We start from the raw sequence: 10608 nt of genomic DNA on the forward strand, positions 1-10608 counted from the left end.
CAGTGACTTGTCCATAATCTCCTAAGAGAAAGTTTGGATGTCCGACGATAGGATAATCAAATTAATATGCTCTCCCAGTATTTGTCCACGCATGGTTTGTCATAGTTTCTCGTTCGGCTTCTGAAGTTCCTTATGGGCTCTTAGGACTCCATCTGTGGTCAAGATCCTTCGACTTCTCCCCACCTTTCTATTTCTGCTTGAGCGACTTCTAATCTTCTTATGGCGTCTTCATTTTCATGTTGCAACTTCTTCATTATGTCAAAGATTTGTTGCAAAGTGGAAATGTTCCGTCTTCTTCCAACTAAATCTCATATTGTTGATTTCTCATATTTTCCTTTATAAAAGTAAAAAGACTTTTTCTTGTTTTTTTATCAATAAAAAATTAATTAAATAAAAATAAATATTTGAAAGATACTCTAACTCATATAGATAAAATATAAAAAGACAATACACCTCCAACCTCGAGTTACTACCCAAATCCATTGTATTTTTCATTCCAAAAGAGATATTCGAGAAACCTCATTACTTACCTTCACGGAACAAAAAAGGCAAATATATATATATATATATAATTTACTTCCAAATAAAGATAATGTTATATTGACCTGAATTTTATACAACTACATTACCATTTTCAATACTATTATTTTAATATTTTTTTTATATAAATTAATTATAAATTTACCCTTTATTACATTTATTTCTAAATTCATCATTGTATATAACTCTAAGAGTTCTAACACCATCATTTTTCTCCAATTAAATACTCCACTAGCTTAGATAACATGGCAAGAGGGCAACAAACCTAACCTAAAATAGTTGCATACACACACAAAAAAAACACAAGAGTTGAATTGCACCAACATTCTTCTTCCTAGCTGAGACTAAATCTTCCAGCCTTGGAAATTTCTGCATAGTCTTAGGAGGCTCCAAAGCAAAGCATTGAACCTTCCTGCCAACAAAAAAACAGGTAGCTCTCTTCCTGCTACAACATAGAAATTGTTCCCGTGTGATCATTCCATGCACCTTGAGAGTAGTCACATATGCTTCCAACAGGATTTGCCAGACATGGAGCAGCCAAACCATCTCTTGCAGTGTTCTCCTTTCCCCCTTCTAAATGATCTGTATTTAATGTGAACGCCAAATATTCTGACTTAAGGTTTAAAGAACTATCAGTATGAGAATTCAAGTATTTCCTTGATGTTGTATTTATAAGGAAATTTCCTTTAAACCTTTCAAGAGGGGTTGTCGAGTACCAGAAAGTAACAGTGTTAATCAAAATGGAAGACTTGAGTCATCATTGGGCTATTGCCGTTCGAGTTTTGATTGCGGAGATGCTCGGTGTAGGGACAAGGATTGAGGGAATAACTCGGCCAATAGAAGACTTGCTTAGTCGGAGCCTCTGATTTATGCGGGTTCACTTCTAAACTATAGTAGAAAAGGACAATTTTGCATCGTCACTGCCTATTACTCCATCTTCACGGGTTTCCTTATATATAACCACCGTCTTCTTCCTTCTATATGCCCTCAAACCAAAACCTGCTTCAATCACTACCCAACATATGGATGCCCCAACCCTCCTCTTTTCCGAACCCGATCTCTATTTACAAACTCCCGCTGGCAACCGCATTCCAGCGCACGCTACCATTCTGGTACATCTTTCTTCTTTCTTCTTTCTTCTTTCTTCTTTCTTCATTCTTCTATTCATAATTTAATTTAATTAATTTGTCCCCAAGGCTTCTGCATCCCCGGTTCTACAAAACGTCATAAAATCCTCCAACCGAATCGTTAAAATCCACGGCGTTCCAGACGCCGCCGTCACGGCCTTCGTAGCGTTCCTCTACTCCGCCAGGTTCCTACTTAGTTATTTGTTACAGTAATACGAGAGTAGAGATGGTGAGTTAGTTATAACTAATGGCTGACGAGGAATGATAGGATGCGTGCAGATGCACGGAGGAAGATATGGACAAGTACGGAATGCACCTTCTGGCACTGTCGCACGTGTACATGTTGAAGCAGCTGAAGCAGCGGTGCATCAAGGGACTGGGCGACCGCGCCAGTACGGAGAACGTAGTGGACGTGTTGCAACTGGCGCGGCTCTGCGACGCACCGGATCTCTACCTCAAGTGCGTCAAGTACCTCACCAACCGTTTCAAAGCGGTGAAGGAAACCGAGGGATGGAGATTCTTGCAGAACCACGACCCCTGCCTTGAACTTGAGATTCTCCGATTCATGGAAGAAGATGAAAAGGTAATGGTAACTATATTACTTATCGATGTGATGTGAGATCTGGAATAAGAATCACAGTAGTAGTTAGTTAATTGGTTGTGTTTTGTGAACAGAGGAAGAGGAAGACGAGGAAGAGGAGGGAGGATGGAAGGTTGTACACGGAACTGAGCGAGGCGATGGTATGTCTGGAGCACATATGCACGGAAGGGTGCACGGAGGTAGGGCCGTTGGAAGTGGAGGTTGGGCGAGGGAGAGAACCGTGCTCAAAGTTCGGCACGTGTCAGGGTCTGCAAAATTTGATTCGACACTTTGTGACTTGCGAGAGGGTTAAGGGACGGTGTTTGCCGTGTAAGCGTATGTGGCAACTCTTCAAACTCGACTCCTCCATTTGCCTGCGACACGATTCCTGCAAGGTTCCTCTCTGCAGGTCACCATCCTCTCTCTTTTACCACTTTTATGTTTTTCATAATCTATAATTTACATTAAACACGGATTCACTTTCACTATTTTTTTTTAAAATATAAATTTCAAAAGTTCTATAAATTTCTTTATTATCTTAATAATCATATGTATTAAATTTCACTCTTTTTTTTAACTATATTATTTAATAACAAAAATTTACATATTTTTAAATATCATATTATATCTTCAAACTAAAAGAACTAGTAAACATCTAAATAAATCTAAATCACAATACATGAAATTTATAAGTTGAATGGATTACATATATATATATATAAACTTTTTTTCCCTAACATAACAATGGTATTTGACATTTTGGTAAACTGAAAAGGTTTATGTACTATAGATAATATATGAAAATAGGAAGAAAAAGATAGAGAAAAAATAAATGTGAAATAGGTGTTTGTGATGTACGAGTATCCATATATGTATTCTTCCTCCTTTAGTAAGGACAAGGATGCGTGGATATTCTGTGGTTTTGGACACGTTGAAAGAGAAAGAAAGAAGTGTTGCGATGATATGTGTAGTATTTTTTGATTTATTTATAGGTTTGGTTTTGAATGAATGTGACAGGAAAATTAGATTAAGAATGGAGGAAGAGAAGAAGAAAGGTGACGCAAGGTGGGAAGTACTAGTGAGGAAGGTGGCCTCTGCCAAAGCCATGTCTTTCTTGGCACTGCCAAAGAGGAAGAGGGTTGAGGAAATTAGAGGAGAGGGACAATAAAAATACCTACCATCCCAACTTTCATGTATACTCCATACTTTATCGTCTTGCTTCTGTAGAGAGATGTCGGTGTACTCTTAAATACTATAAAAAAAAGTTTGAACTTAACATTTAAAAGATCTTACTATTTAAACAACTTCACTTCTATAAAGAAGTTTGTTATATGATCTACTAGTATTACAGACATACAAGATTTTCACCTATAGGAAAAAAACCTATGAACTAACTTAAATGACGGCCAAAATATAATCAAAATCATAAACTCCTAAAATAAATATTATTTTTATCTCTTTAAGAAGTAAAATTTAAGAGAGTTAACTACTTTTCTTGTTTTTTTTTTCTTTTTTTAAGTGAAAGGTTTTTTTTTTGTTCTATATCGTTGTGAAAAAACACGGGTAAGACCCTTATTTTAATTTATATGATATAAAATATTAAAATTACCTGTTTTTATTTTGTATTTTTTCCTTTTTCTTCAATAATTTCTTGCCACGGTAATTAACACTGTTAATTTTATTATTTAATGCTCATGTGTTATAATTATTAGAAGGACACCCAAAAGAAAACACACATGTATATAATTTTAAAGTCTTTACTTTTAACATTATAGACAAAATATTGTTTAAACTCATATGAGATACCAATAAAAAAAAAACTCATTTATTACTAAGAGGAAGCATTTTTTTTTAAAATTATTCATTCATATTTTTAATATCATTTAATATTATCTTGAAAGTATGTTATGTTGTATTTTATTATTAAGAAAGGTTCACGACTATTGTTTTGTTTGGATTGAGGAGGGGATTTGTGAGGAGAGGGAGGGAGTGAATTTGTAAGGATTAGAGAGGATGTGTAAGGATATGTGAAGTTGTTTGGATTGAGGCATGATAGAATGAATTTGTGAAAATGATTTATTATAAGTTTACAAATTTATCCTTGTTATTAAAAAATATTTGAATAATGAATTATGATTTTTTTAGTGTAGGTTTGAATTAATTAAATGTTTTTAATATATAATATTCATAATTATTTATATTTTAATAAAAAATTAAAAAATATAATAGAAAATATTTTTGTGTTAAATTGAAATAAATTTATTTAATATATTAAAATTTATGAAAATAATATTTTATTTATTATTTTTTGTATAAAAAACTTTCATGTTAGGCATCATTATGTTACTTGACATCTTAGTTAGGCTGACACCTCAAATAACAACAATTATTTGTCATCACATGAAAAAAAAAATATTATTAAAAAAAAAGAAAATACAAAAATATGGGGACTAAACCAAAACTCATATGTTAACAAAAACGATACATAGGTAATAAAGAATTCTAAGAACAGACTAGATGGAAACCTATTATACCAATGAAATGATTTTTTTATGAATAAATCATAAATTAGCAGCACACGCATTCCCTTATGAGTAACGCTAAACCTGATTTTTCCACAGTAATTAAGACAAGTATTTCATCGATTACGAAACACATCAAAGGAACATTTGTCCTAGTAGTATTTGTTACTTTATATAACTATATATATATATATATAGTTGATTATTGCTGATAAAAAAAAAATATATATATATATATATATTGTTGATTATTGCTGATAAAAAAAATATATATATATATTGTTGATATTATAATTTTATTTTTTTATTTTCATTATTTATAATGATATGTTGTTATTAATAGTATAATTAAATATTTTTTGAAATTATAAATAATAAATAAATTTATGTAATATTTAATTTTGTATATTAAAATACATGCACAAGGATATTTAGGTAAAATATAATAATCCTACATAATCCCCACAAATCTCTTCATTTTGTGAAGAGTGAAAAAAAATCATTCAGCTCTCGCCCATCCACTCCTCCACCCTCAAAACCCTTAAATCAAACACAAAAATACCTTTCCCTCCTTCTGATGGAAATAAACATACCTTAAAACTATGGTATATATTGTAAAAGTCTATTACACGTAAATTTACTATACATGTTAGAACAAGTCTACAACTACAAGATAAGTAGACTCAAAGAAAGGATTAAAGCAAGTGTGCTCCTTTCTTATATCTTATGAGGGATTAACATGAATAATAAGATAAGTGGTTAGTAATGAATTGTTAGAGAATATCCGAATTGATGAAAGAGAAATTATGGTCAATGTTAACTTGAAAAGAAAAAGTTAACTAATTAGGAAAAAGAATAAAAAAAACAATTAGTAAATGAGTTGGAGGAGACAAAATTAGGTTATCTTATTGACAACAATAAGATCTGGTATTTAAAAAAGTATTTTGAATATTCAATAAAATAAAAAATTTAATAAAAATTTAATTAAAAATATTTAAATTGATTTAAAATTTAATTAAACTAAATTTTAAAAAAAATTACATCTGTTTCTTTATATGCATATATAAGTTTTAATAATAATTTTCATTTTATTAATTATTAAAAAATATTATTTTTTATAAGCATTTAAAAAAATCATTAAAACTGAAAGTCTTAATATAATTTTAACAAAATTTCATTAATCAAAATTATATAGGTTGATAAGACTTGTTGTAGTTAATACCAAAATTATGTCACCTTCACACCACAGTTTTCATGTCACATTGACAGTAATTATTAATATTGGATGTGACTTACTTGCTAATCTTTCCCCATGCACCACTTATATTTTCCTGAAAAATAATACTTTCACAATTTACGGAATTATATATGATTTTTGATGTAAAAAGTTTAAAAATAAATATATATAATAAAAAATAAATTTTTTATATAATAAATTTAAAAAATATATATATAATAAAAAATAAATTTAAAATTAACAAATATAAAAAAAATTAAATTATAATATGGTTATATAAAAAATATGATTAAAAACCAATCTCATTTTAGTAAGAAATTAAAAAATGAAAAATTACACCACGCCACCGTCATGCACCCACCCAAATTTGTAGTCTAGTTTCATTTTGAATTCTATCCCGTTCCTAGTCACCACAACAAGCGTTTCATTTCATCGGTGACATTCTGTCTTTTTCAAAAAAACCAATTAATTAATTAACGTTCGTTTTTTCTCCATCTTCTTCTTAACTTAAGGCATTAAACTGTCACACCAGCGGTGAAGTACAATGGCTACTAGTGGAGGCGATGAGGGTCACAACAACCCTGCTCTTCACCCGGATTTGGATATTCCGGATACTCCGGATCTCCAGTTCGCTGAGTTCGGATCGGGTTGTTTCTGGGGAGCGGAGTTGGCCTTTCAGCGAATTGAGGGAGTGGTGAAGACCCAGGTTGGATATACTCAGGGTCACACCCCGGATCCAAATTACAAACTGGTTTGCACCGGAACCACTAACCACGTTGAAGTGGTTCGGGTTCAGTTCGACCCGAAGGTTTGTCCCTACGAGAATCTACTTGTTCTCTTTTGGTCTCGACATGACCCAACTTCCATCAACCGCCAGGTACGTAAATCTACGGAAATTATTGGGTCAAATGGGTAATGAATTTCAAGTGTTTTTTTTTTTTTTTAATATAATTTATGATAATTTTTGTGGTGGGAAAGTTTGGCTGTTCTGGTATGTATACATGTGGAGTGAAAGACTTGGGCTTGATTGTTTTACATATTTTAGGTGATGGTTTCCTATTGGGAATTTCATTTGGGTAAAGCATTACGTGCTCTTAACAAGAGTTTTGGTCACAATGTTCAGCTTTTTGCAACTGCAATTTTGATCATACTTTTTTGACAATACCAAAGATTATGACAGAACCATAACAATTATTGTAATTTATAACATAATACAAACCATTAGTAAGGTAAAACTTTCATTATAATTAGGAAATACTACCGAATTAACCTTTAAAAGTATGAATTTTGGTACTCCAGGATGTAGTTCTTGAGTTGCATCTAATTTTAATTTTATAGCTATGTATACTTGTTGTAGAGTTAGACTTTCACCGGTACAAAGCTTTTATAAAGTAGAAATCCTTGGTGTAGAATTTTCTTCATAAAGGAACAATTCTGAAAGCACCAAGAAATTGTCTTTTGTGGAGGCTGTTTTCTTCTTCCATAAAAACATGTTATGTTCTTAGTTGTTTATTCATGTGTGTATAAATCTCAGGGCAATGATGTGGGTGCACAGTATAGATCTGGAATATACTACTACAACGAAGACCAGGCTCGTTTAGCCCAGGAATCGAAAGAAGCAAAACAGTTGGAGTTGAAGGAGAAGATTGTGACAGAAATACTTCCAGCTAAGAGGTTCTACAAAGCAGAGGACTACCATCAACAATATCTGGAGAAAGGTGGAGGAAATGGTGAAAGCAACAAACAGTCAGCAAAAAAAGGTTGCACTGATCCCATCAGGTGCTATGGCTGATGATGGATGAATGGTGCTCACTTGCTTGCTACACATTACATCATGTCTACCTTCTATATCAGCCATATAATGTGTTTTCCAATATAATAGTATAATCCAAAAATAAAATGTCATGGTGTATCTTCAAAGTGATCATATCATATACAATCTGGACTCTAGTTGATCAATTTCTATTTATATAAATGTTTTAAAGTTATCACTTTGCATTCAATACTTGGCTATAGAAACATGAGAAACTGCTAGCACTCAAATCAAATTAAAATACTTATTTCTGTCTGATGTAATATATTGATGGATACATTGGCATAGAATCTTAGAAACAAACTAAAATGAAAACAACCAAGGCTTATGAGAGTTTTGATTTTGTGGGAGGCTTTCAAAGTTCATCTTTGGGAGATGAGAAAGATCCTGTTGGATTATCGGAGGAATTTTTGATTGGGTAGGAAGGCAACATGGCTATGCCACAAAGTCCCTCCTTTTTAGATATGTTCCTTTGCATTCTGATGTAACCATGTTCTCCCCATTCTGGTCCCCAAGAGTTCCTCACTATCCAGTAATTAGTCCCATCAACAGTTGTTCCATACCCCACAATCGCTACACCATGATTTAGATCCGTGCTACAATCACCAGTAAATACTCCCTGCAAATTTTTTTATACAAAATTATGATATACCCTTTTGCTTCAATGTTGATTGAGAATAGTCAAATTATAGCAGCATACCTATTGAAACATGTTCAGTGGTAGCTATTGAAAAAAAATTACACTAAATTAGCGAATTAGATATTTACCTCAGAGTAGAACTGGAAATCAGATCCCCCAGCATCAATGGCTACAGAAACAGGTTGGTTGGCAACAGCTTTGAGCAATGCATCTTCATCGTTAGCAGGGACATTCTCATGGCCATCAATTGACACAGCTAGGTCATTCACCTACCACATGCAAGATTTTTGGCAATTTTAGATTTCTCAAGTTATATTGGTTTCATTAAAAAAAAAAAAAAAGTTTGGCCGAACATGCACCTTTGATGCATCACAGGTTCCTTCTTGAGCTTTGTAAGGGTAATTGCTTTCTGTTGTTATGCCTCCCTTCTGCTTGATGAACTCAAAAGCAGATTCCATTAACCCACCATTGCATCCTTGGTTTTCTTCCTTGTCACAGTCCACCAACTCTTGTTCAGACAACGCGACCAACTTATTTGTCTTGATTTGGTTAATGCCTTCAACAGCTACAACAGTTGAAAACGCCCAGCAGCTACCTACACGAGACATTAATCAAAAGATATTTTGCATGAATTGAAGCTTAAAAGACAAAAAAAAAACAATGTTATTAGAAGCTATAGTCTATATGACAATTTTATCTTTCTGGTCGAGTGGACTGAAAGATATCCATGACAGAACAAAACAATATGATCACATCACACCAAATCCACCTTACAGTTTTTTACTCAATAACTGCAGTTTTATCCCATTAGATGAAGTCAACTATTACAGTGACATTAAAATCGATTAAAAGCTAATTATCAAACGTTCTTCACCTAGTTTGAGGTCTATGATTAATGAGCAGTGATAAGTTAGCTTACCACATTGGCCTTGATCTTTTACATCAGTGACGGCACCTTTCTTTCTCCAATCCACAGAAGGAGGAACACTAACAACCTTCTCATACATGAAGGCCCCGTTCTCATGTGGCGTGCCTCGGAACATTCTGTGGTGATTAACCTTTGAGCCAGCATAGGTACTCCTGAATTCATGGTTGGTCATGTCAGCGAACTTGTTCAGTTTCAGCTTGTAAGGCTTATCCATCTTGTTAGTGTTATGCACATGCATAAGATTTGCTTTGAACACGTTAAACCGTTTGTGCTTCTCACCGAGGCTTCGCGAGACCGTGTGGTGACTCCTCCATCTCTCGTACAAGTCCCACAAGCTTTCCTCAGACGCCAAATCCTTGTCATGAAAATCAAAGCTATTGGCCACTCCAAGAACCAAAGAAAAGGACAGAACAACCCAAAGGAGCTTCTTTGTTGCCATGTTTGTGTTTGGAATCAATCAACTCAATGGAAGATGAGAAGGGAAGGGAAGAAAGGAGGCTTTATATAGGGAAATAAAAGTTAACAAGTGAGAAGAAAACAAAAGCAATAAATAATGAGGAAGTTACATGTTCCTTATGGGCATCAACAATGACCAATCATGAAGATACCAAGCTGTGGCACACACTCAGAGAATTGTGGGGAACAGATGTAGGATGTGTTTGTGTTGCTCAAGCATGGAAGTGAAAGAAATTAAGGAAAAGGAAACTTGAGAAATTTTCTTTTGTATTATTTTTAAGAATTATGTGTTAGGTGCCGACCCTGAAGCTGTGACATGCAATCTGTTATCGTATGCTTCAAGGATCATCTTTGTCTTGCATGCTGATCACGCTATCAGGTTAACAAGGGGTGGTGCAGGAGAGTGAGCAACATGGTTACGTCCAGTTTTGATTTGCAAGTGGAGTGAAAACATTCTGAAAACTATGAAAACACTATCATAACTGATTTTATGATATAATATAACAGGGAGTGACTTTTTGAAAGGTTTGGGAAAAAGTGTGAAAATGTATCCGAAATGTAAGAGTTCTGTGGTGCTACGCACCATAAAGTGCAGCCTAAAACAAGATATTTCTGAATAAAGCTACTTTTCTACACTTCTAACTTCTTCTGATTAGTAATTTAACTAACGTGTCTGTTATAATTAAACGTATAAAACAAAAACTGACGTGTCCTGGAACAAAGGTTACAATTTTAATTATTGCCGTAGTAAAGACTAAAAATGAA

The 10608-nt window shown here is 33.4% G+C and overlaps 3 protein-coding genes across 4 annotated transcripts; 2 read left to right on the plus strand and 1 right to left on the minus strand.

Annotated features, from left to right (window-relative positions):
- The first annotated feature begins 1431 nt into the window (after positions 1 to 1431).
- Positions 1432 to 3532, plus strand: LOC137822929 (BTB/POZ and TAZ domain-containing protein 1-like). Of its 2 annotated transcripts, none has more exons than XM_068627954.1 (5): positions 1432 to 1652; positions 1737 to 1852; positions 1947 to 2250; positions 2343 to 2656; positions 3265 to 3532. In XM_068627954.1, the coding sequence occupies exons 1-5, from the start codon at positions 1563 to 1565 to the stop codon at positions 3413 to 3415; spliced, it is 975 nt and encodes a 324-aa protein (XP_068484055.1). In that variant the 5' UTR covers positions 1432 to 1562; the 3' UTR covers positions 3416 to 3532. The 2 variants fall into 2 exon arrangements, with proteins under 2 accessions (XP_068484055.1, XP_068484056.1); XM_068627955.1 differs by having other exon boundaries at positions 1530 to 1652; positions 1936 to 2250.
- Positions 3533 to 6434: 2902 nt separating this feature from the next.
- Positions 6435 to 7994, plus strand: LOC137823180 (peptide methionine sulfoxide reductase-like). Its single transcript, XM_068628340.1, has 2 exons — positions 6435 to 6883; positions 7541 to 7994. Exons 1-2 carry the CDS (start codon positions 6551 to 6553, stop codon positions 7796 to 7798), a joined length of 591 nt encoding a protein of 196 aa, XP_068484441.1. The 5' UTR covers positions 6435 to 6550; the 3' UTR covers positions 7799 to 7994.
- A 44-nt stretch (positions 7995 to 8038) lies between these two features.
- On the minus strand, positions 8039 to 10333 carry LOC137823178 (vignain). Its single transcript, XM_068628339.1, has 4 exons — positions 9379 to 10333; positions 8819 to 9054; positions 8588 to 8728; positions 8039 to 8438 (listed from the first exon to the last, which is right to left on the minus strand). Exons 1-4 carry the CDS (start codon positions 9824 to 9826, stop codon positions 8175 to 8177), a joined length of 1089 nt encoding a protein of 362 aa, XP_068484440.1. The 5' UTR covers positions 9827 to 10333; the 3' UTR covers positions 8039 to 8174.
- Positions 10334 to 10608: the final 275 nt, after the last annotated feature.

The sequence above is a fragment of the Phaseolus vulgaris genome, chromosome 9, assembly GCF_000499845.2.
Source record: "Phaseolus vulgaris cultivar G19833 chromosome 9, P. vulgaris v2.0, whole genome shotgun sequence".
NCBI lineage: Eukaryota > Viridiplantae > Streptophyta > Magnoliopsida > Fabales > Fabaceae > Phaseolus > Phaseolus vulgaris.

Coding starts and splice junctions, on each gene's coding strand:
- LOC137823178 (XM_068628339.1), bottom strand. CDS start 9,826: ATGGCAACAAAGAAGCTCCTTTGGGTTGTTCTGTCCTTTTCTTTGGTT. Junction 9,055..9,378: donor AAAAGATCAAGGCCAATGTG/GTAAGCTAACTT, acceptor TGTCTCGTGTAG/GTAGCTGCTGGGCGTTTTCA. Junction 8,729..8,818: donor GAACCTGTGATGCATCAAAG/GTGCATGTTCGG, acceptor TGCATGTGGTAG/GTGAATGACCTAGCTGTGTC.
- LOC137823180 (XM_068628340.1), top strand. CDS start 6,551: ATGGCTACTAGTGGAGGCGATGAGGGTCACAACAACCCTGCTCTTCAC. Junction 6,884..7,540: donor CAACTTCCATCAACCGCCAG/GTACGTAAATCT, acceptor TATAAATCTCAG/GGCAATGATGTGGGTGCACA.
- LOC137822929 (XM_068627954.1), top strand. CDS start 1,563: ATGGATGCCCCAACCCTCCTCTTTTCCGAACCCGATCTCTATTTACAA. Junction 1,653..1,736: donor CAGCGCACGCTACCATTCTG/GTACATCTTTCT, acceptor TTTGTCCCCAAG/GCTTCTGCATCCCCGGTTCT. Junction 2,251..2,342: donor TCATGGAAGAAGATGAAAAG/GTAATGGTAACT, acceptor TTTTGTGAACAG/AGGAAGAGGAAGACGAGGAA.